Raw genomic sequence first — 26,420 nt, forward strand, 5'->3', positions numbered from 1 at the left:
ATGGTTGCAATCTCTGGGCAAAAGAAGATCAGGACAGGAATGGCAAGGCCCTGGTTAAAGAAGGGCTGCAAATATTTTAGCAGAACTGTCTGGAAAAGAAGATACACAGCACCTGTTCACTTTGAACTTAGGCTAAGCATTGCTATTTGGTCCTACATTTTCATGATTGCCAGATTTCACCAAACAAAATTTTAAAACAAAAGGGCTAGAATATTTTAACATGGTGAGTAGGAGATCTGATAGGCATGTCAGGCACTAAAAACGCAAATGCAAATGCAAACTACAGTGTCAATCTGAATTGCCATGCTAGGCCAAGCTTATTTTATTACATACATTCTGCATTCTAAGTACTAATATGTTCATAATGTAAACATTAAGCATACAGAGTTAAAATTCAAGGCCACAATATTTTTGATTGTCCCTTTTTTGTGTCTTTGGTTGGCCGAGATCAACTCGTAGTGTATAAATGCATAAGTTATATAATAATTATATAAAAAGGAAAAAATAACATTGACTTGTATACTTCATTCTGACAAACGCACAGCGTTCGCGACTCGATAAAGAAAAACTGGCGCCCGCCTAACAAAAATACTTAGATGATTTCTGATTTTGGCAGTCAGGGGTTGTCTCTTGCTTTAACCAATAGAAAACAAACTCCCTTAATAATGATGAGGTTCTAACTGGTAACTTTTAAATATCAAACACAATTCCAGTTTTACTTTTTTTTTGAGAGATGCATATTCTGATTTCTGAATTCTTCCGCTTTTCCCACTTTTTTTTTATTACTATAAAATCAAGTCTGTTCCTCCTGTAATACTGGGAATGGTATGATACTGAGCAATATGTTTCACAAGTCCAAACAAGTGTTTCTTCATAGTCCCAATGCGACTAAGTTTTCAGTCTTTTCAGTCTCTACTGGTAAAGAAGTTTCTTTTCTCCCATTCTCACCACCTTTATCCTCCTCTTTCTCCTTTCTGCTTCCTCTGTCAGGTGCAGGCCTCTGATCTACAATCATACACTTGCCCTTCAGCACATTCTCATTTCCAATGTTTGGCTCAGGGTTCCTGTAATACTGTCAAGAAATCTTAAAGTTTGGGTTGTCTTCACAGTTTGAGTAGCTGATAACACTCTGATGAATGGAACACATTTGATTTAAACTAAACCAATGCTGTTATATTCCAAATCAGCTTCCACACTAAACCAGTCTTTTTTGCTGATATGTTTCTATTTTTTAAATACAGGTAGGTTTTTTCCTTTTTTTTTTTTCCCTTTTCCCCTCTCTTTTGTAATGATTCGTATATTGTATGTTAGGTCACTAAAGACTTATCCTTATATTGCTGTAGTATAGTCCCAGTTTTGCACTAGCAAGATATCAAACTTTACACATAAGCTTATCAACTTTTTAAGACCACTAGCTTTTGTAGGTTTTCCTTATCATTTCATGCTTTTACCCACCATAGTCTATTGTTGTTTGGTCCACAGAGTCGATGCCCATATACATTACATTTTAGTATCTTAATACTTCTTGAAAATCTCCTTTAGATCCCTACTACAAAGAGTCTTTTTGACATCTATTTTTTAACGTGTTTTTTTCCCAGCCAAACCTTCACTTGTCTCTTTAGGCACTTTTAATTTGTGTACTCCAATAGAGTTCATTGCAATTCATCAGGGACTGCATCCCAGCAAGAAATGTCTTTGCTTTTTCTGGTGTTTCTTTTTTTCCCCCACTTAGTAGTAGGTGCCAAGATGAGAAGGCATATGAGCAGCTGGCAGCCTGGTATTGGGGTAGATACCTCCAGTTGGTGAATTCCAGTATGGATTAGGGGCAGCAAAAAAGCTGGACGATGTTACAGGCAAAGCAGGGGGGTGGGGAGCTACAAAGTTCATCTTCTGAGGGTGCGCATGATAGGAGCTCATGTAGGGGAGGTCTGATGGGTATTTGTACATGGACGACTCTGGGGGGTGAGGCTGGAGAGCCTGAGCGATGCCGTGGAAATCAAATTTGTAGGCGTAGCGCTTACCATGAACCTTAGTCATAATATTTTTATCATAGTAGTAGCGAAGCGCACGGCTGAGTTTGTCATAGTTCATGTTAGGCTTGCTTTTCCGCTCCCCCCAGCGCCGAGCCACTTCGTCAGGGTCGGTCATCTTGAACTCCCCATCGGTGCCCTCCCAGGTGATGCAGTTGGAGTTGGAGCTGTCCGAGAGGAGCTCCAGCAGGAACTGCCATAGCTGTATCTGCCCACTCCCTGCGGGGGGAAACGAAATAGAAATGTCAGGACTGGTGACTAATAATGTTAAGACATCAATTCTTCCAGGCTCTCACATAGGACCCTATTAGGAAATGTTGCAATGTTGGTTCCTACTTCTTACTCTTAACTAGTCCCCTTCCTCCCAGCCCTGTCTCATGAAATCCTAAAGAGCAGAGATAATGGTAATGTGTCATGTTTTCCCTCATCTGAGTGGCAGAATGCCATTACATGGAGATTTAATAGTTACCTAATGTCATTCAGTGTAGACAATTGATGGGGAAATAATACAGCGCTCATTTAGGAAACTAATCTCTAAAGTTCAGGACAAACAGCTTTCACTTGCGTAACATTTTGCTTGTTCTCACAGCATTATGTTGCAACTAAATGTTCTCTGCTATGGAATAAGCCTACACAAAATGGAGAAGTTTAGAGAAAGCTGGGGTCATGCCAAACCATATCATCCATTTGCAGCATTTGGGGAAATGCAGAACGGAAACTTATTAGCTTGCTGTTGCACTGCATACAACCATAGGGCAAAACATTTGCAAGAACAGTGAAAAGGTCCATAAAATACACTCTTGTCATCGTTCTGTGTCAAACGAGTTTAAATGATTATTGAACTCAAGACTCAAAATGCTGTTGTTGGCTTTTTCTCACTCCTCTGCCAATTTCATCTTAAAAAGAAAACAATTAGTCTGTTGTCAACTTTGCAGAAGTTTGTTGACTGGAGGTATAGGAACAAAATTTTACCATTTTAGGCAATTGAAAGTAGACTTCAGAGGGCCTTGCCACTGATATTCATGTTAAAAGCTTAGCATTTCTTAATAAAGCAGCACTGAAATAAGGTAAAATACAGCTGAAGCAGCTTGCAAGGCAATCTGTTTCACAAGCTCAATGTCAGCAGAATTTGCCAACCAGCTTGTATGTGCTAACTTCTAAGTGCATCTCTGACCAGGAATTGGTTGTTGGTTTTTTGTTGTTTTTTTTTTTTCCAAACCAGATATGTGGGTATAATAAACAGCTTTTCTTTAGAAAGTGTATAGTAGCGAATTGTAGTATCAAGCTAGAGTAGCATCTGAAATCCATTAGCAGTTTATACTTCAGTGCAACTGAAACCCATATTCATTTAAATGATATTTATCCAAACTGTCCTTAATGAATTTCTTCTGTTCCATTAACATGCATTAAGTAAACAAACAAACAAAAGAATCCATGGTATGAGCAAGGCATGCAAGTTTTAATACACGAAACATAACAAGAGGATTAGCCTTTGAAAATCAATAAACAGTTCAGCACTGGACAAAACACAAATTTTTGAATAAGCAATCCAACATATGTTCTAACATAAACACTTGCCTTCCAAATGTAATATATAGTCCTATGAAAATAAATGGTTGCTGTCAATTTCCTTTTAATGAGAGAGTAATTCTACCAATTTATAAACACACAAAACATGTTAAAGCACAGGAATGATGGTGTGTAGGAATTCCATATCCAAATGTTAAAAGAGTATCCCAATCCAGACCATGTTAGTGTCTTCTGCAGTAATGAAGTCTACCAAATGGATGCTTGATGAAATTGCAAAAGCTGGGGTTTATGAACAAATCAAAGGGAGGTAGAACCCCACTTCCAGTTAAGATCAGTGTCACCTGGAAACCCACCGCCTTAGGCCATTTGGAAAATCCTACTCTCAATACTTACTTAATTGCTTTCCTATGCCATGCTAATCTAGAACGGTGCTTGATGTCACTTGGGATAAAGTGAAAGGAATTCGATCGGCATTTTGGCAATTTTGTTGTTAGAAGAAACATTGTTACTGGGGGTTGAAGAGACCTGCAATGCGGTACAAGGAACACTGTGCCCTGTGGCTGTTAAAGCAAGGGAAATAGGAAGTGGCACGTACAATGTCAGTCCATTGTGGCAGATTATGATGTTGATTATGGTAGTGTACAGCCACAGTGTGTCCTGTGGACTCAGAGCAGCAACAGTGAAATCTGCACAGTTCACAATCAGTGTTACTAACTCACCAAGAGAGTTCCTCGTCTTTAGCTAAAATATGCTACAAGCCCCTGTCCACAATGCACCCCATTCCCTTCTTCTTAAAGTGGGAGAACACTTTTGAAGTGTTTAACTCAATTATTCTTTGCAAATAGATGAGTCTTTTCTGTGTTTTCCCTAAATATTTTTGCTAGTTTGGGTTAGTCATTGCAAAATTTTGTATTTTTCAAGGCTAGTATAGCATTATATTGTGGATTAACAGAATGTGGGACACATATGACACAGATCGGTAAGAGACTCATGCCCTTCTGGGGGGTTACCTGGGGGCTGGAAGGGTTATCTTACAGCACTTAACAAAATCCCTGTGTTTAGGCAACTGAAGTGAACTCCTACTGATATCAGGAGTTCAAATACCTCTAATGAGGTATTTGACTGACTGAATGTAATCTTCTACTCTAGGATGATTTGAATAGCTCTCTCTAGAGAGCTATATTAACTATGGCTCCATGGAATATCATGGGAAATAAGACACGTAGCTCATACACAGACACCTACATTAAGATACATGAGTTTATGTGTCTTAATTTGTGACCTCAGTCCCACCCTTGTGTAATTTGGAAACCTAATCCTGCAACACATTCGATACCATCAGCTCCCACTGTCATACTGAAGAGTGGTAAAATTGGTCACATCACCTTCCAGGTCGGGCCTTAAAGCTGAAGAGGGGACACTAGCAGTGAAGAGAAATCCTCCTAAATCAGCAAAATCCCTTCTCACCTGGATTTGCAAGTCGGCTGCTGGTTGGTCCAAGAATCTGATATGGATCTACAAAATTGTGAAAGAAAGATTTAAAATCACGTAACAGTGATGCCAAATATTTTAGGCATTATTTTTTAACCTTGTAAGGGGCAGTGTATACTGCCTGACGGGACAGCAGGTCCAACACTGAGGAAAGTGGTTCCTTTCCATGCATTGCAATATTTGCACGTTTTCCCTTAAAATTGGGTGTGCAGGTGAATAATTGCCAGGACACACATTTGCCTTTTGTACTGTATTAGTGTGCACAGGCATATACTCAGACAAACTCTAAGTTTGGCCCAGAAGTATTCTGATTCCTACTTAAATAAAGTACATATATGCAGGCATCCTTCGGTACTATCAACCCTTGCAGTGTGCCAGGGCCCACAGGCACAGAGAGGGAATGGGGTGAGAGACCCTCCACAAAGGACATTGGCCTCTCTTCTTGTGAGGCCACATTTGTTTTCCCCGCATCACTACTAACTCTTTCTGGGCCAAAAGAGCCTCCAGAAGAGGGCTGAGAGTGCATGGCTGAACCCAGGCATTGTGGCTGGGTCGATTCTTCTTTGTCACTGGAGTCGAGTGAGGGATCCCCTGTATCAACCTTGCAACTAGGGTTTTCAGAAGAGCCTGTGTCAGCCACACAATGCCAGTAGCAGCTCAATGTTTTCCTCAAGGGATTCCCTCCGGAAATGAAAACTTATTTTGTTGTGCGCTGAAGTACAACAGGAAAAGGGAAGGCTGTGACAGAAGTACAAAAGCCAAAGCAATGGGCTGCAAGCACAGCCTGTAGCCCCTCGCTGAACGACCCTGTCATTGGACTGCCTTGTCTCCGGGCAGCTGCTCTCAAACAGCCGCCAGCTTTACAGCCAAGAAGATAATCAGGTTACATTCCTTATACATTTAAATAATCTGTGCAGTTCACACACAGCCATTAAATGGTCCTAAGGACATACATAAATCATCAGTATATTTCTTGAAAGTTTCTCATGGTTGGAAGGCCAGATTAGATAAAACGCTATTTGGGCAAAAAGCAGTATAATACTTCCCAGGCAGCATGCGTATGATTTAATGAGATGTAGTCATGTGCACTGTCTTATTTAGCTATAACAAAAACCAGAATAATGATTTGAAATTCATGTGATAAAAACAGGCTCAGAGTCTTCTGAGCTAAGAATATCCCTCCAAATCCCTTTTATTTCCTACTTCTACCCTTTTGCTATTAACAAAAGTTGTAACCGACTCAGAATCTCTGTAGTGCTTTCTAGCTACCTGTCCAAAACACAGTCAAATTCACAATAAGGGATTAGGTCCAACCCTTGGATTACTTGCTTTGAAAACACAAAACGCACCTATTTTGCAAAACCACTAGTCTACAAACTCATAAACGTCTACTTTCTCCTCAGTTTCCAATAGACTGAGAACCCTTCTAATTTTCCTGTTGAATTTCAGGAGCCCAATTCAAATAGGTTTCTGTATGCTGTAATCCATTTTAATTTCTTTGCTCATGCACATTTTCTGACTGCTAGCATTTCAACTACTGTGGAGTATATGGTCTTTTGACATCCTTACCTTCTGCCTTTGTACCTAAACTGTACACAGGTACTTTGTTTAACTTTCACTCTGCAAGGTCATCACTGCCATTAAACATTACTAAAAGCAATTTTCAATGGCCATGGGAGCTTTCATCTCAGATCCAGCTGTAGAGCCAACTCATACACATCTGGGGATTTAGTGGTCACCAGCTGCAGATCTCATTAGTGGTCTGAATCAGATGTTGCAATTTGCTTCTGGTTGGTAGGTGAGAGCTGTCGTTCTCATCATATTCAAAAACCCCGTCACACCCAAGCGTAATTTAAACAAAGTGACACCCACCTAACTGAGGACGCTGGTCTTCTGTTTTGGGAACTGTTGATGACGATGGCTGAGTAGCTGAAAACGGAAAAAAACACGTACTTATTTTTCCAGTTTGGAAGTTGGTCACCAAAACTGTGATAGATCCCAGGAGGCCTAGGACTTCTGCTGCTCACCACTCAAGGATGGTCACAATGGGATTTAGTTGTATAAGACTATACAGTCCTGGACTTTGATGAAGCTCTGAGTTCAAGAAAGGATGTGGCTGTCCCAATGACTCCACCCAGTATTGTCTATACACAGCTAACAGGCTTTCTAGCCAAGGCACAGGTAAAAATCCTCCAGAACTGAGGTAGCGCCTGTCAGTTCACTTCAGAGTCTATCCAGGTTGCACCAGATGTGCATTAGGCCAACAGGCTAGACATATGCAGATGCTTTTACCTTTTGACTGAGGACTGGGGTGGGTGTGACTTGTCCATGCTGATCTCCTGGCTTGTTCATAAGGCAAATCTGTGAAGGAAAAATACACTGATTCATGCAGATATGGCAGAAAGTGTTTATGTCCATAAGGGGCACATTTCTAGGGGACTCATTGGACTGGAAAAATTACTGAAATAGGAAGAATACTCCTTGTTAAAACCTTTATTGTCTATAAAAACAACAGTACCACACCGCCCTCTGCATTGCTCTTTAGAGGTGCCTATTCTTGTTACATGTCTGAACTGCACTGAAATAGCTGGTACAAACACTCTATAGAGTCTATAATTTCCCAAGACTCAGAATACTCCCTTTGGTCCCCTTCCTCAGCCCAGGACACACACACTGCACATCACAGACAATTTATGTTAGAGTCTTGCAGAAGAAGTCCCCCAAGAGGTCAGAGCTCAGATTAAGCATAAACCATATACCAACCCCTCCCAATCTCCACATGTAACAGAATTTTCTTTTAAGAAGATAGACTTTAGTTGATTTAATGTGTCATTCTTTGCTAGTCTGTTGCTGTCATCCCTTGAGATTAATCAAATCTTATAGGTTGAGTTTGAGAGTTCCGTTTTCTGCCACCTGATCATAGGCAGAGATATGTGAGACAAAAAAGTCTTGTTTTTCTTTGTTGGAGATTCCGCTAAACCACTGCTGTATGTTTGCATTTGCACTAGCTCATTGCTATCATGCACTTTATTATGATCTCCCTGTGATATTATTTATCATGCTTGTAAATGCTCTCTTCCTCAGTTGCACCCTCTGTTTTCACTCTCATTGTTTAGAATTCAACCTTCTGGGATAATTGATTGCTGCACTTTGCCAATCTCACTTGTTTCTCTTCTACTAGTCATTTCAAATTATTAATAATTGCTTTTCCTTCACTCTCCTATCCACACTCCAGTATCCTCACAGATCTTTAGAGACATAACATGTGAAAACAGTGAGCATGCTTAAAAATGTCAAACATATCTATGTATACATATTATATTTCTTCCAAGAAGTGGATAGCTTTTTTCCTGATTCATCTATTTAAATATTCCTTTCTACTTCTTGGGACAAGCTCCTTAACTTTACGTATCTGAATTTTTGTTTGTAGTTTCTTTCATTTACTTATTACTTCTGCTTCTCTAGTTGAGAACTGTCAATGTTAGGTTAATGGTTGGACTAGGTGATCTTCAAGGTCTTTTCCAACCTAGATGATTCTGTGATTCTGTACTTCATTTAAATGTTTTAGCATATAAAAATGAAGAAACTACAACATAAAAACTTTCTTCAAGAAGTATATGTAGTAAATTCAAATGTTTAGTTTACCTTTTGAAATCTTTTGCCATTGCCTGTGCTTTTGTATGACTGGCTTTAAGACATTAGCTAAAATTGCTGTCAAAATCAGAGATTTATGTAGCTTGCCCAGGATCTCAGGAAGGTAGCAGTACCCACGTGGTCGAACTAAGTTGGTGTGGATGATTTGATTCTTAACAGTGCTTGTGCTTTATTTTAGAAATGATGTTTGGAAATGAAACCAATAAGGAAGTAAAGAAACAGTCACAGACTGACTCTGTGCAAAACAGATGTATCTCTGCTCATTTCCAAGCACTATGAGCAGAAATATTGAATGGAAATAAAGTGTAATGTGAAATTCAATTTATTTAGTCTGTTTAGCGTGAGGAGCTGACTGGCACTACAAGGAGTGTCGTCTCCTGGAATCCTACACTTCTGCTTTTACTGAGATATGCAATTTATCTTTACATTGCATTTGAATAACTTGTGATCTTTTATCCCTGATTTCTTGAGAACTATTCCACAGTCTTGTCCTTCAGAGACTTGGAGAAAATAACGTGAATTGTACAAGTGCTCATCTCTGAGCAGAACACTGTTGTGAAGGTGAATCACTGTAATATGCAGATGCCCTGACCAGGTTGAGATCACCACTGCTATTAACTCTTGTAGTTAGAGACACCTCATCGCCTGAGGGCTTTATCACCTGGCAAAAAAATTCAGAGGGACTCTGGTCATGTTTCCAGGGGGTTGCAAGTTCTGTCTGTACAGAGAGGGACAGGGCTCAGCTGTGGGCTGCTTGCATGTGTCTTGTCCAGTCCTGTCTTGACTGGCCAGTGTTCTATCTCCATGGCAGACTTGCAAGGGAGATTCTGGTGACATAAGGGACCTACTTTCCCCCCCATTTCTTTCATTCCAGAAAGACTACAAACAGGGGAGAAAGATCACATAGAAGGTATGTTCTTGTCCTTTGGCTGTGCAAGTCCTCCCACAATCTCCTCTCCCTCTCCTCTCCTCTCCTCTCCTCTCCTCTCCTCTCCTCTCCTCTCCTCTCCTCTCCTCTCCTCTCCTCTCCTCTCCTCTCCTCTCCTCTCCTCTCCTCTCCTCTCCTCTCCTCTCCTCTCCTCTCCTCTCCTCTCCTCTCCTCTCCTCTCCTCTCCTCTCCTCTCCTCTCCTCTCCTCTCCTCTCCTCTCCTCTCCTCTCCTCTCCTCTCCTCTCCTCTCCTCTCCTCCTGCCCTCTCCTCTCCTCATGGGTCTCCAAATTATTAGACACCTGTACACTGAGGGCTATATGATGCTGTGTGCTTGTACTCAGTGGCACTTGCAGCCTTGAATAGATCTGCTACAAATTTAGTACTGTGAAAAAATGTTTTGCCTTTTAACTCAATACATCATAAGATGGTTTTCTGACAACGCCCTCTCCATTAAAAGAGAAATCCAGTTATGAGCCTTTCTTGAAATAGCACAAAATACCAACTTCATTCTTAGTTCAGTATTGTGCCTTGATAAACACGTTGCTATCCTAGATAAGCAGATCTGTTCTTATTCATGGGATAGTAGTACAACATGTCCTTATCTTGGACAGATCTTTGATGGGAATGCTTCTGTTTGATGAGACATGTAGACAAACCCATATTAGGTCTTTCTGAGCTCCTGATATCTTTATTGTATTACTTTCAGCTTGCTGAAACCTCATGTTCTGTTTTAAAGGTGACTGAAGAAATACGTCTTTGTCATTGCAGTTCATTACAAGCCCTGCTCACTTCCTATATTCTATTGTAGTGCCTTAACAATGGCAATGCTTGATTACTTTCTCCAGAACTGCACCCCAGGATGTGGCTAATTCCCATTTAACATTATTTATTCTCCCCTGCATTTTTGACCTTTTTCATGTTATCAAGTGATCGTCCCTAGGGTCTGCTATTGCTCTCACATGAAGGGTGCTTTGTTATGAAAAAACTTCTTTGCAGTCTAGTTGAAATGTGACATTTAACTAAAAGGAAAGTCACAGAATAAGCCAACAAAATAGTTTTATTGAGAGTAAAATTAATTTCTGAAAAAAATCGTTTTTCTTTCTGAATGAAAATTCTGACTTTAAAGATGTTTGTCAACTTTCAATTGTAAAAGATAAAATAAAATAATACTTTCAAAACCACGTGATAGTTCATTGTAGAAAATGTTTAGTTAGGATACACTGGTTTACATAGAATACAGACACTCTATACCCAAACTACAACTCCCACAAGTAATTGTGTAAACACAGGAAGATGTTGACATGAAGCATTTTGTTTTGTAAGCAAGTGTCACTGTAAATGTGATTTAGATAAAAATGCTGAAATGTAGGAGTTCGCCATGTCTGACACGGGGTTTTTTTAGAATCTTTTACTTTAGAGAAAACTAGTATTTTATTTTTCCATCACAAGTCAGGATGAAACAAATACTGAAATCATAGAATTTCTCATGGACAAAAAATAACAGTTTTTGTTCAAGTCCAGTGGAAACATACCCATAAAACAGTATTCTTCCACAGCAGACTCATTCTAGCCTTTGCCTGAAATCCTCTCAATTGGCATGGTTATTTCCTGCAGGACATCTGGGTCCCTCTGGTCTTATGTTACATGTTCATTTTGGTTGGAAACTACTGAGAGTTTTGGGCATCCAGTTTTACATTGCATAGTTGGTAATTGTTTATACAGGTATGCTTTGCCTTCTCATCCATATTTATGTCCACGTTCCTCCGTGCCATTCAAAGCTCTTGGGTGCTACTATAACCTGTGACACAAGGGCCACAGTTTGCTTTAATGTTTCATGAAAGTGTCTAACTTTTTTTTTAATATCCTTTCTTCTAGTACTGAGACTAAGCAGGTACTCTGTGACATGCTTAATTTTGATAATTTTATCATGTTTCCTCATCCCTAGACCCTGAGTTGAACAATTTGAAACTTTTATATCTTTCAACATGCTCAAAAGATTTTCCGTATTCCCATGGCTTGTTCTAAGTGCCTTCTAATTCTGCAAATAGCCTTTTTGATAAGGGACGACACAGCTTTCTGTACACACAGCTTTCTGTACAAGGCCACACTGCTGATTTATTTAATGGCAGTCAGAGTTCCCATGTGATCCTCCACTGTGTTTCTTCAGTTTACTTTTTTTTTCACTTTGGCCATCAACTAGAGCAGTGGCTTTCATTGTGCCATAAATAAAGATGCCTACATTAAGTTCTTGTTTCACAAGTGAAGAGGGTTAATTTCAAATCAATAAGATATATAATAACTTGTGTCTTATACTGAATTTATCAACTTGTATTTTCAGCTGTTAACATACAGCCAGCTTGTTTCTCTCTAATAAGGCTTCTGGGCACCTGTACAGGAATCTTTTAGAGGAATCTGTGGTTTTAAGTAATGACAAAATCATATGCCTTCTGTAAGTTTTATACCAAATTTTATTGTGGCCATTTTCCAATTATTAACAACTATCCACTATTTATTAATAACTAAATCACTATCATGGTAGAGAATGCTAAAGCACCCATGACTTAAGAAGTCCATTATTTAGTCTTGGTAACAGGTTAATTAGCCAGTTCTTGATCTGTTTCTTATGATATGCTGATTTAACTTTTATTGTAGGTAGTTGTGCGGCATTTTGGTAAATGCCTTATGAAAGCCAAATGCCAAATGTATGCACTGGATCAGTGGTTTACTTTTTATTCACTATTATAGAAAAATAAATCTAGCAGAAGAGTTTGTTTTCCTAGAAACTGAGCGGGTGGATTTAATCATGCAATGGCCTGGTAGCTGTTTCCCTGTGTATCTTTTTTAATTATCAATTAACAAATCTACAGACATGCATATATATATATATATGTATACAAGTTTACATAAAACATCTACTTGTATGTACTATCCTGGACTATACCCTAGACCACTGATGAAAGATAGATAAAATATTTGGTATCCAAATCCCCCTCTGTTTTTAATGAGAGAATGTATCTTTTCACAAGAGCTCGGTCAATTCAAGTGTATGTCCCTTCAGAACACTTGGATATATGCCTCTGGCTCAGTAATGGATTTCCTTTAAATTTACTATTTTGCTGCAACTCCTCTTGATGTCTCACAGTATTTTGCACTTATTACTGGAAAAGGAAACGTCCAGATTAGGCATTTTTCCAGCATCTTTAGCAGTGAAGGGTGATAGAAAATATTTAGCTTCATAGCAATGTCCTCATCTTCTTTAATTATTTCCTTTAGGCTTTCACAAACCAGTATACCCCTGATACTTTCAGGGGCTTCAAACTTTTGAACAGGAAGAGATTTCTTAGGTTTTGATTTTACTTATTCAGTCTCTGTGCTGTGGGATTTGTTTGCCTCAAACATAAACAAAAAGTAGATTGAAGGAGAAACATGTACGCCACATTTTTAGAGTACTTTTGCCCAATATACTTCAAATAGCAGTTCAAAAGAGGGTGTTCTTGCCTCATTTTCAGACAGAGAGCTGAAGCACATTGAAAAGTGACTGCACTGGGACAGTGCAACAGAACCAGTGAATAAAGCTCAGGTCTTCTGATTCTCTGGTGTTTTAAACAGAAGATAGCATTGCTTAAAAGACAGAGATATGTGAAAGAAACAGACTTATTAAACTGCTCTGTTTAATTATCTCATTTGACACAATGATATATACACACACATATATATAAAATATATGTACATAATACGTGTGTGTATTCAAAATATAGTCTAATATTTAGAAAAAGAGAGTTGGAGGAAAAGATGAGGTACTTCAAGAGAAGAAATTATTAAGATCACAGCATACAAAAGGTGGTTATTGTTCATACCTGGCCTGGTTGTAATTCTTTGTGTTGCTTCTGGATAAACTGATGTATTTGGAAAAATAAAAGTGGCACCTCCTAAAGAGAAAGAAGAAGACATAACACCTAAAGCTTCATTTTCACAGTCCCTAAGGCCACTGATATTTTCCCTCTCATAGTGTGTCTGAGTGAAGACTATGAATAACTAATTTCTATCTTAGGACTATTATATATAAAAGTTAATTCCAATAGCCTTTGCACCATGTAAATCTATTCAAATTACTGGATAAAAGTCTGTGCAAAATCCATGTTAAGGGAGGAGACAGTCAAGTTCAGAAATTCCCCTCTACCTTCACCACAATCACCTCCAACTGGGTAGGTGGTTGCATATCTTCTGAAATAAAATTTCTTTGCTTTCTCTTCATTAGTGTATGCACTTCCCAAACAGATTCATATTTTCAACAAGAGACCATAGGCCTGGGCCAAAGCCTACTGGTGTCTGTGGGATTCTTCTCACAGACTTTGGTCAGCTTTGGGTCAGACCCTCAGAAATCTCATTCTCTTCACAGAGTGAAAAAATTAAAAATATTGAGCTTGATATAGAAAATGGTATCTCACTTATTTCAGGCATTGAAATTTATCTAACTACATCAACAGACTTCTAATGACCACATCTAGGAACATGAATAGGGTCATAGGATTTGTGCAGTTACTGCTGACTTCAAGAAGAACGTGTTTCTAACTCTTGTGGGATCTTTTGAAAATCTCACTCCAAAGTTCTTACACCAACAGAACAACTATTTTTCCTTATGATGATGATCAGCATGATATTATTCACACTCCCAATGACAGAAATGCAGATGATCTCATTTTGGTGAAATTAATTTCAAAATATCATTGTCAGTGCACGCATATAGAAAAAGATAACACATAGAACTGCTGAACTACACTTGGATAACTGTATGTGGAAACTTCTTGGCAAATTAGAATCTGGAAAGCCAGAGATGGAAAAGACCATCTAGTACATCTATTTTTAAAAAGGTCTTAAGGCTTATTCCAAACACCATCAAAGTCAATGGAAAAATTTTTGTTGCTTTTGGTGAGGTTTGCAGCAGGCTTACAGCCCACAGTAGGACTTTATGTCAAGTGGCAAACATCTAATCTCAGGAAGAGATCTTCTAATCTAGTCAATTTTGTGAGGAAACTCACTGCTATTTACCACAGTGAAAAACTAAATGAAATATGAAAGAGGCATCACAATCCAAGGTGTTTTTTTTTTTCCTTTTGCATTATCCTTTGTATTATCTTTTTCATTTCTCATAAAGAATTGTTATTTCTGGTCACTGTAGGTAACTAATACCCTCAGGCATGATCATGCAATATTCCAAACATCTTTAATCAGTATGCATACCATACTATATGTACAATTCCATGCCATCCTCTGTTGCACAACTGCTAGGGAAAGATATAATTTATTCTGAATTATTTTTCATAAATATTTTAATCCTGAAAGACAGATGCTTTTGAGGCATGTACTGTATCATTCTCCTACCTACACTCAGTACTTTTCTGGGCCAAACTAACAGAAGGGTGAATATTAACAAAAATCATTTTACATTCAGATCAGATTTAGTGGAGATTAAAACATCAAATTTAGTGGAGTTTCCAGCCCAAGTCCCGAATAGCTGACAAATGAGATGAGCTATCTGCCTAAATAGCAATTTTACTGAATTATACGATATATACTGCATGGGAGGGGAGACAGTCCCCATTCACCAGAGCCCACAGCACTTAGACAAGCACTTTGAGCTCCACCAACCTTCTAGGAATCTGTGGAATAGACCTGACAGTACAATGAGACAGAATGAGAAAAAAAGTCATCAGAGACAAAGGCCCCAAGCCTGCAGTTTATCATGTGTCCGGGACCCCCTCTCTTGTAGTACACAAGAAACTATCAGTAAGACCATTTTCGCACCATCTGGCCCTGCGTGATCTCACCTTTTTTCTGTGTGCCTGTGCATAAAACTCACACACAGAGCAAGGAGAGGATAGTCTTGTCTCCCTTCTTATTTACCATTTCCATTTTTAGCAAACAACCCATAAAAAGGAATCCTATGCTTTTAGAAGATGACCTATAGCAATGGGAGCAGTGCCAGCATTACCTGTGTTTCTAGCATGCATTAACCGTGGAGAGTTTTGTAAGGCCTTATCAACATCATCTGAAGTCAAATGTGGAAGAGGAGCTACAAAACAAAACAAAAAGCAACACCAAAATGAAAAAAAATTCTGAATTATCTTTTTAAACCATACTTTCCCCTGACAGGATTGTTTGAATGCGAGTCTACCAACAGTCAGTTTCAGTCTGCAGTTTGGAGGGAGGCGTGTGTGCTACAACTTAAACTAGGGCATTAATTTATTCAGCATTATGAATGCATAATATTTCTGACTGATTATTGACAGTGTGCGTGTGGAGAAGACTGCACCGCACTGGTGTTGCAATGCTTGTTGTTTTTTCTTTAAAAACCATGTTCACTTTAACTTCTTTAAACTGAGGTAAACCTGCAAAATTTCCTCAAGCTTACTTGAAAGCCCTCAAGCCAGGAATTCACTAGTCCCTTCTTTCCCCTTGAAATGCTAGCCATGCACTACAAGTAATTTGCATTTGGACTTCAGGGACTGTTCCTTTTTTCCATGAATTTACAGAACTTTTATTGAATTCAGTGAAATCTTCCTGATCCTATTCAGAGTAGAGGACACTGTTGTCAGTCCTTAGAATCATGCCTGGAATTCACTTTATGAATCAATGTTTGCACTCTCCTTTAGCATTCTCATCATTAAAATGGAAAGAAATGAGTACGTGACCAGAAAAAACATTAGCACTGAATCCCACATGATTTTCTTCCTACAGTATGCTGATGAATATGCTGGGTTTCAATTTGATTTTTCTCTGAGATGGACACATAGAAATATTGCCTCTTTTCTTCAATGAACATGAGCGAAAGCCAACTGAAACTAAAGGGAATCTCTCCATCAAACTCAAAAGGCTTTGGATCAAGTTCTGTACTATGTTCTTAGGAACAGCAACATCTGCAATGGACATCTGAAAACCCAGCTGAGTGTATACACACCATTAAATCTAAGACTGGTATCAACCACAGCTTGATTGTAGCCACTACCATTATGACAGAAAACTAGCTTACTCTCTCTGAGGTAGTGTAGGTGTGACAGGAGGATATCTGCATTATAGCTTGGGGTGAGTCTCTGGAAGTCATCTTTGGTCATTTTACACAGCTCCTTCCCATCGATGTTCTGGAACAACAAGATGTCCACATCTGGGAGACCGTACTCCTTCACCGCCCATTCCAGCCACTGGCGTACGTGGTCTGTGCTCCATAACGTAGGATCTGGTGATATCACAAAGTATAAAATTAGACAGAGAGGGGAGAGTGCTGATGAGCTGGACTAGTACAAAATAAACGTAGACCACAGTCAAACTGGAGAGACCTTAATTCCCTGTTGACTGACTTCTGGAGATACATGAGGAATTAATTTGGCCTGTTGAGTGCAAAGGAGAATAACTGTCTGTGAAAAACTATTAGGGAAGAGCTGAGAGCTCTGATTATTAACAACAAAACCTCTGCTGTTGAGCTCCTCTTCCCATTTAGTTAATCTTATTACTTTTATGCATTATATTCCACAGTTTAACGTAGGCTCCTGTCCTCATGAAGAAAATACTCTTTAGAAAAGTATTTAAGAGAGCCCACTAACAGCACTGCGGCTTGGATCTGAACAATTTTCAAAGTTCTCTGTTGAATTTGTATCTTTATTCAAGCGAAATTTCCACTCAAGTCAGAAGTGGAAATAGGCTAAGTAACCTAAGGCAGGCAGGCATAGGCTAACTAAGCACTCACAGATTTGACCAGTTATTTCATAAACTAGAGTGGGTCATATTAAAATACTCTGCACTGCCTTTCCTAGACCGCTGTGTTTTACTGTTGTACATTGCTACACCTGCATGGGTTTTTACTTACTACCTGAAGTATTGGCAAAACCATCTGGGGAAAAAAACAACTAGTACAGATTTTTAGCAAAACATAAGGCCAAATACCTTGATTTTTTGAATGAATCCTTGATTTTGACTTAATTTCTTTGCCTTTAATCTCCTTTTTTTCTATTTATCTTTCATTCTGCTTTTCCCTATTCTTGAGTCACAGTAAGCACCCATCAACATGAAGGTCCCTAAGGACCTTCAGTGCACATCCCCATAATGGAAAACAGCTCCTACCATGAAAAATTTATACTTTTTTCAGAGAAAAGTTTAAAGCCAATGGAAAACAAACTCCTCAAGAGTTTGTGCCTTACAACCTAAATGACTGTCATTCTGTGATATCCTGAAGACTAAGAATGAAGCACACAGAGGTCAGATGGCTGCAGTCCATCACATGAAAATCTGTAGAAGGGCTGGGACTTGAATGACAGCCTAAATAGCTTTTCTAAGGCTTAACTTCAGTGCCATTCCCTCTCTTCTGACTGTTGTTCAGGCTGGTGTGAAAGAGGTGGGGACCTCTTTCCATAGGCTAGGAACTATTCAGAATCTGTTGCTCACTCCCAATCCTCTACCCATTAGTGCCTCCCCCTTTCTGATGCTTCTCTTGGCATTTTAAGCCCTTACAACTCAGAATGCCTAATCTTCTGGAGCTTCAGAGGGCTCCTCTGTTTTCTGAAATGCACCAAAAAACACTTAAAAGAACCCCTCCATCTGGTATGAAATATGTCACAAATTAGAGGGATGCAAGTCTGGTGGTAAACCTAGGGTCTGGATGAAATTGCCCACACCTACTGCAGAGAACTCCAACAACTATGTTCAGTTTGGTTTGAAGTAAACAACCAAAAACCAGGAAGTTTACCCAAACATCTGGATTATGCCTATAATTTTTTAATGCTTCTTATTTATGATAACTAGAAAGTTACCATATCTGGAAATGTGAATTTTGCTTTTTTTATTCCTAAATGTGGCCACATGAGCTGCACACTGCCTATGCAGTAGTCAAACAAAACCAACTGGTTTGTACGCATATATTTCTTCTAGGGACCTCAAAATAGCACGGTTGTGACTCTGACCATCTTGTTCCTTGAAAGTCACTCAAATTCACCTCAAAACACACCTCCAGGAATACACTGAGAAAAAAAGATCTTGCTGAGCTAACCATGCTAAGGGTTACTAAAAGACTACAAAAAGCAACAAACACCAAGAAGACAAATGTTTTAGAAGAACATTCAAATGTCATGAATTTCAGTGTGGTCTGCTTCCAGTTGGCAGGACACTTCACTATTCAGTGTATCACTCTTCTGTCTTGTGAACAGAACTGTCAATACCATTGCAGAGGATACTGCAACATATTTGTCCACACGTATCTTGACAAATAACTGAAATAATCACAGCTTGCAAAATTGGCCACAGTTAGTACTCTTGCATATCTAAGCAACTGAAAAACTGTAAGAATATTAAGCAATGTAGCAGTAGCAGGAATGTTTCAGATAGGCACATCTCTGCTGGAGAGGAACTAGCAGCAAAACATTCCCTTCTGTTTGCAGGTTGCAGGTGTTGTGTCTATGCTGTGTATATCCAGTGGTTTATGAACACCCACATATGTCATGATGGTCTAATGCCAATGATGATTGGCATGCTAATTATTTTGCAAACCGAGGAAACTAACTTTCCAGCAGAGGTTTGTTTGGAAGACAAGGCACACCGGAGTGAATGCTTTCTTGTTCAATTAACTGCTGAATCCCACAACCAAGCTTGCCAAGACTAACCAAGAATTTCTCAATTGTGCTCTTATATTGCAGCAGAGTTGTCAGTTTCCTTATTAAAATGTTTTACATTGCCCAAACTCAGGGGATAACCTAGATAAATGCTTGTTTGATTTCACAGAAGCTATTGTGTTTTCAGCATGCTGAGGGCCAGACTGCATTTGGTATTTGCAGGGATATCATGTGGTACAGTGATCCTTTCTCTCTCCCACACGCTCTGCACCCAGCTAATCCATGGTGCTAGGAAATGGAAATGGCTCTTCATTTTGCCTACGTTACGGTGAAATACTCCAGAAGGAGCTAGAAAAGTCAGATAAGATCTGAGTGCCTGTCATCAGCCAGTTCTGCTGATGAAATGGGAAGAATAGGTTGAGGTGTTTTCACTATGATGTTTCTCAGCTTGTTCTCTTAATAATCATGGGAAATTACTGTCCTTTTCTTCCTGATCACCTATATCACATTGCCACTTTTCTCCAAATATTCTTAAATAATGTTAGTAGACTTAGGGGAAATGCATTTTCTTGAAATTTTTGTGTAGAGTCTAACCTGCTGGCACAATGACTCTTCGTTCATTGGTAGTCATATTTGGGGGTGGAATGTGCTTCTCTTCCATGTAGTTTCCATAGTTCATCCCAACATTGTCTGAGCCGCTAACCATTTTCCCTCCTTTTGCCACGCTGCAGTCATCAGGAGAGTTCCTAGACAGAGAAGAGAGGTGTGCTTCTATTATTATTCCAGTCCCTACTAATATCCTCAGCAAAGAATCACACTGAATGAAATGGAAAAAACGAGAATTGAGTACCAGGGTTCGGCCGTCACTGGAAAACTCAGTGCCTACCACCCAGTGACTCTGCTGATTCCTTCAGTTGCCTCAGAAAAAATGACCAGCCTCAATGGACCACATATTTATTTTTATTTTCAAAGGATCAGGCTCTTATATGTCTCCAAACATATAGACACAACAATTTACTTCCAGAGACTGGGCTAGAATGGAGGCTTGTTCATAAGATTGCTGAGCCTGACGGCTGCAAGTAGCTGCACTTCTCTCCCCAAACATGTCACAGACAGCTCAGCAAACAGCAATGCACTTAATGCAAATTTGCTGAGGGAAAACTTAATAGTTGTCATTGTTCAAGCCTTGGACAAGCCTTGTCCAAGGCTTGGATAGCTTCCCATCTCCACTGCTGTCGTTGTTTCATGTGGGCCACGCTCAGTTGCACTTTATGTCATGCAATGTAGACACACTTCTATGTATGGCTTACAGAAAAGGAACATTTGCCAAAGCCATGATTCAAAATACCACACACATGACTGGAAAAACCTTTCAGCTCCTGACTAGCACAGTCTCCATGGTACTATAGTCAAGAAATGGAAATCTGTAGAGGATCTGCAACCAGACACCTCTTTAATTTTGGCTTTGCTTTCTGAATAGAGTCTTTAGGTTTAACATCCCACAGGGGGTTTCCTAATGGCATTTTAATTGCATCACAGTTTTCTTTCTGGCAGACACAGACATATTTGTCCCTTAATTTAATGTCTACAACGTGTTTCATCAGAGAGAGAAAAATTGTTACAAAAATCAAAATAAAGAACAGAGCCATGGGGAATACCTTCAAATGTAAAGAGGCTGTTTGGCAAGGGAAGGAGAGTGTTAGTTGGGTTTTGGTTTCTTTGGTGATACTACATTACTAACAAGCTTTCTTTTAGTCTTGCCATTTAACTCCTGAAACTGTACTATGGTCTTACTAAACAAGCAGTAAGACAGGTTGCAATGCTTCATTTTGGTTCCTTACAAACCAACTGATTTGCAGTCCACAGAACCAAGAGACCATCCAAGACCCAGACTCCTGGAAGTGTGTTTCAGGATCTGCTCCCTGCCCTTCCAAACGTGTTTCATGCAGAGCCTCTGTCTCTCCCCAGCTCAGAAATCCCAGCTCTTGCTGCAAGTGATGGGCAGCAATGTCACTGTAAACCCACCAGTGATCAGAATACAGGTGCTTTCCCAGAAGGATTTTGCTACTGTTTGAGGATGAAAGAGGAAAAATAATATACAGTTTGGACCACTGTCTGCTCAACATACGTGAAAAGGATGTGGCAGATACTTTATCCAATGCCCAAGTGACTCGGTTGAGTTGACTGCTCAGCACTACCACGGGTAGGAACTAATGTGGTTATAATTCTCACATGTGTCTTTTAAAAAATAACTAGCACTTGCAAAGCTGAAAAGATTTAGCATACATCTTAAATACTAAAAGTACATTTTAAGTGTATCGGGTTTTTTCTACACAGTGTTACTACTAATTTTACCATGTGTTAATGTATATATTAAAAAAACCCAAAACCTGCTGATGGTTTTCATCTTAAAAATAAAATATATCACAGAAATCATTCAATAGGTACTGTCATCTTCTTTAGGAGAAAGAACAGAGCCTTGAATGTTGCCTGGGAAATGTTGGCTTCACATACCTTTTTCAGGTATAAAATATCTTGGGTGCTGCATAACATATTACATATGAAATCTGCCTTGTGTAAAGGTCCTACAACTGCTTTATCAGCCACAGGACTGAATAATAACCACAAGGGAAGACACAGTCAGCACATGGTCTTGCCTGTCATTGAGTGATGGTGAATTTAGCTTTTCCTCTCAGAACCAGAATACTTGGGCATTATTCTCTCAGGTTTAACTTTTCTATCCCACTGCATATCTCTAAATATAATTCTGAGATGCAGCTTATTTCTGTCTAAACAGAGCTAAGCAAAACAAAGTAACCTTTTCTTTCAGACGTAAACATGTTGAAAAGGAGCTTTTGTGATGACTGCTTATGACTAAAATGTTGGCTTTTTCTGTTTACCTTTAATAAATACAAATGGCATATATGCGTAAGTATGCATACTATATCACATATATTTGGAAACATCATCCAACACCTGCCCTTATACCTGTGAGGATGCCCACCCTGACTCCCAAGGCCAGTTATGTTACAAAGACAAAAGAAAGAACCAAGTGGCCCCTTCACCAACTTTTTTGAAATATTTTTGTGAAACAGAGAGCTAGCAGCACCCTTTGGCCTAACTGGCACTGCTACTTTATTTTGGTTTTCTGTGAAAAGGAACTAGGGATATAGGGACATCAAAGTCTTGCTGCTGACGTGAAATATCACATCAGTATTAGCATACACCACTTCTATGGGCAATCATGCATTAAAAACACTCTTGTAAACACTGAACAGTAAATGATATGAAAGATCCAATAGTAGCACACAGCTTTTGGCAATCTGACAGGGCTTCTGAGCTAGTTTTCTGATCTGAATATAAACAGACAAGGGTGGGGAAGAAGATCATAAATAAGTAATAATTTTTCATTAAAATCAAGAAGCAGATAGTCAAGGGTTTTGTCCCATTAACTTACTGAGTGGACAGGCAAATTCCCAGTTCAGCAAATCTTCTAAGACTTAACTTCAAGCATGTAAGCAGCTCCATGGGAGCTAAAAGCACTACTCAGGTGCTTCAAATTGAGCATGTGTTTATGCATACCACTGAACCAAGCCTTAATTCAAATGGCTGGAACGGACTTCTATGGTATAGAAAGCAAAACTGAAAATGCAAGCAGACACTAGAAAAAGGTATTTTTAGTGCCCAGAACAACAAGAGAGTGATTGTCTGCAAATGCTTTTTTTAGGACTTTCTGTGAGTCTGCTTTATTTCTGAACCACTTGGGGAGCAAGGGCAGTGGAAAAGCAGCTTTCAGAAAGTGTGCCCAGTGTAAAGGGTGCAGCTTTGCAGTGATTCATCCTCAGCTCCAGGTCCGAAATGAAACCAGAGATGTTTTTCTTCACAGCTGCATGTTATTTTTACCCTTTGTAAATATACTGTGTTACACCTGGAATTTACAAAAAAAAAAAAAAAAAAAAAAGAGTGTAAAGGCTACAATCATGCTACGCAAGAGTACTTTGTCCAGTCCTGAGCTGATTCAGCTCTGATTGCTGATAAATGTCTGTTGAAGAACATATTTCTCCATGGGTCCTTGGACCTGGAAGCCTTGCTTTTATTCAGGGTTACTTAGAATCAAGCTGATTTGATTGGTAAATTTAACGCCCATTACTACTGAAGCCGACTGGAATTTTGCCAACCATTGACTCTGATGAAAGCAGATGTAAGTTCATAAATAAGTGTATGAAACACATTTTTTCCTCTTCACTGTGCTACTATTTTCCCTGTGTGACATAAAACACCTGTGTTGTGTTAAAATGCAAGGTGTCAGAGAAACACAGATTAAGAATCAGCAAAATTTTACATGATCTGTGACATTCCTGTCATATAAACCCCTCTATTTAGTATTTCTGAATTTCAGAGGGAAAAAAAGGAGAAAATTTGTGTTCTCCAACTGTCTACATATCTTTTTAAGTTCATTTAATAACCACAGCTTGGATAACTTCCTTACATGGGCTACTTATAAAAAAGGGGTTTCGGGAGAGTAGAGCAGTGTAAGGATGCATGGTCCCCATCCAGTCTGTGGCTGGTCAGGTCAGAGGACACACTGAGCTACCAGACACTTTTCTTCTGAGGCTCTGGCGAACAAATCATGACACTGACCTACAGGATACAGATTCCTCTCCTCACCTCTCCCATTTCATAATTCTAGTGATCTGAGAAAGAGGGGAACAGCCCCAGCAGAGCTGTGACATCCCCACCCTGTCCTCACATACAAGAGTCAGAGCTCCATAAAGCCAGCATCCTCAGATAATTTGGGCCAACATATGTAAATTTATATTTAGCTAAAATGACATCATTCATTTTGTCAGCTCATACTGAGTGTATTGCAAGGCATGCTCAGGCTCATCTCCATTCACTGCAGCTACTCAAGTTGTAGTGAATTTGGCCAGTGCTTCTCCCCCCAAAAATGGTTTGTCACAGAAAAAGTGGGCCTTGGAAAAAAAAAAACCAAAACTTCCCTGAGATTTCTTACTTTGAGGTACACTGTTGTTTTTTAAAGCACACCTGACATACTTTAGCCCACAATATCAATTCAGTTACACAGCTGCAGCCCTAAATGTACTTCTCTGCCACTCTCTACACCCTTTATCTCTTAATGAATCAGTGGGATTCACATCTGCTGAGACCTGCCACAGCAGTGACAATCAAAGAGGGGTCCTGCGGATCCCCCTTTGGGTTCCCCTTTGGCAGCAATGACTGGTGACAGTCCAACCCTCCCTGGTGAGAAGGAGCCTTGCGCTCCCCAGACACCGGAGCAGGAGTGTGGCTGCACCAGCAGCTTTGCAGAGCCCCAGGGGCTGCTTCCCTGACACCAACAACTAAGAGAGACTCTGATAAGCGCTTTCAATGGTGATATCAGAGGCCTCAACACTTGCTTTGACTGAGCTCGGTTTCCACCACGCAGAGTCATCACCCAGCACCACAGCTGGACGTGGCTGACCAGCTGCTTCTGTGTGTACAGCAGGCCAAGCCCTGCAAGCACACCAAGCCCTCTGCTCCTGTGCGGGCACCTGCCCTTAAATCTGCTGTGTGAGCACCACCACACTTAACCTGCTGAAAGGAAAACAGAGGTTTTATTTTCCCTTCCAAGGTTTCTTGTTAAAGCAGCACAAAATTCCCCACAGAGGACTCCAGCATAACAGAGGCATTAAAATGCCAGAAAATGCACGTAGGTTAAAAAATCCCTGGGGTACTCACACAGGCTCTCGTGCAACTGCTTAGCAACTGGGCTGGAAAGCCGCTTCCCCAGCAAGTACGCAAATAAGTAAATAAATGGGTGGGTGGGTAAGTAACTCAGTGCTTAACTATAACCTGAGTCACTCCCCCACCCACGTGGGGTGGCTGTATGAAGTCGATGCTCACCCACAGGAAAGGGGACAGCCAGGGTAGGAGCAAGCAGATGAGGTCTGTGGAAGGGAGGGAAGCCCCTCGGGAACTATGCCGCAGGCTAAAGCTGGCTTAAGCTGATGCTGAAGCCATGGTGACAGTCTGTTTATCTTTGCTATAAGGTGGGTGTCAAAAGCAGTCCTAAGAAGACAAAAGAAAAGAAACAAAAAGGAAAACCAAAGTTCCCACTGGGCCATGCAGTCATGGAAGTGCACTGATCCATGAGGGGCTATGCAGGGGCAATAAAAATGGTCTTCAACCATCCCAAAAGACCAGGGCCATGGAGAGGCTGGGACTGGGGCAGCCCCATGCTAACACACCCCTGTGGTGTCCAAAACAGAGGCAGACACCTCATGTGGGGTGCCCCAGGCTTGGTAGGTGCTCAGGGTTGCATGGGGCCAGCCCAGGGGTGGCTCAGAGATGCGACACGGTGGCACGTAGAGGTGCTTCCAGTTCCTTCCTCCAGTGAAAGGAGAAAGCAAACACCATATGCCAACACATGCAACGTCGTTGGCTTTCTGTAAGCAAAACAAAAGATGCTTGTTTATTGAGTTGTATACGGAGGCGCCGTTCATTTTCAATCAAACAATAACTTTTGCTAATTGAAACAATCCTTTCTTTTTTTTTGTTTAACTTTCCCCAGCTATCTTGAAGTCCACAGCTGCTTCAAGCCTTAAGGCCATCATGGCAAATTAAGGCAGTCAGCGTCTGGCTCACTAGAGGCCAGTCAAGCTATAAATATTACCAGCCTGGCTCTTTGTATTCACAGTGTGGGGAAACAGCTGGTTTAAGTTTGACTGCACGTTGTCATTTCTCCATTAGTGCAAACACTTCAATATTTCTTATGTGTGAGGTTGGAGTGAAGAAAGGGAAAGAAGGGAAGGGGGTCACTAAAAGCCAAAGCTAAGAAATGATGTTCTGTATATACATAATTTACAATTAGATTGCTGCCTGGGAGAAGGCTGAAGTCTGACATGGTGATAGCTAGGCCAAAGCCACAATGACTTCCCAGTTGGCCTATAACTTTCAGGACCTATTTTCTCTTGTTTTTCTTTTATTATTTTTATAGAAATTCTATTATAATGGTAATGGATTACATTTCTCAAATTGTATTTCATTTCAAGAGCTTGTAAGACTGTTGTATTTGTGGTTTCATAAAATATGAAATACCAGGAGACAGGACCCTTCCCAAACCACACACTCCTTCTTTTGTGGGCAGGGATCATATAGAAAGTTAGCAAAGTAGAGCATGCCAGGCAAA

The 26,420-nt window shown here is 39.9% G+C and overlaps 1 protein-coding gene across 4 annotated transcripts in view; it reads right to left on the reverse strand.

Moving 5' to 3' along the window:
- Positions 1 to 286: 286 nt before the first annotated feature.
- ERG (ETS transcription factor ERG) overlaps positions 287 to 26,420 on the reverse strand; it is a 109,676-nt gene continuing 83,542 nt past the window's right edge. For 3 of the 4 annotated variants that reach the window (XM_074814369.1, XM_074814370.1, XM_074814372.1), the window contains exons 3-10: positions 19,826 to 19,977; positions 16,666 to 16,869; positions 15,628 to 15,708; positions 13,493 to 13,564; positions 7,344 to 7,412; positions 6,924 to 6,980; positions 5,028 to 5,075; positions 287 to 2,249 (exon numbers count right to left, since the gene is read on the reverse strand). In XM_074814369.1, the coding sequence (XP_074670470.1) occupies positions 1,729 to 2,249; positions 5,028 to 5,075; positions 6,924 to 6,980; positions 7,344 to 7,412; positions 13,493 to 13,564; positions 15,628 to 15,708; positions 16,666 to 16,869; positions 19,826 to 19,977 (1,204 nt within the window). In that variant the 3' untranslated portion in view covers positions 287 to 1,728. The remainder of the gene's footprint in view (positions 2,250 to 5,027; positions 5,076 to 6,923; positions 6,981 to 7,343; positions 7,413 to 13,492; positions 13,565 to 15,627; positions 15,709 to 16,665; positions 16,870 to 19,825; positions 19,978 to 26,420) is intronic. The other variant, XM_074814371.1, reaches the window with a different exon arrangement.

Source organism: Strix aluco, chromosome 2, assembly GCF_031877795.1.
Source record: "Strix aluco isolate bStrAlu1 chromosome 2, bStrAlu1.hap1, whole genome shotgun sequence".
NCBI lineage: Eukaryota > Metazoa > Chordata > Aves > Strigiformes > Strigidae > Strix > Strix aluco.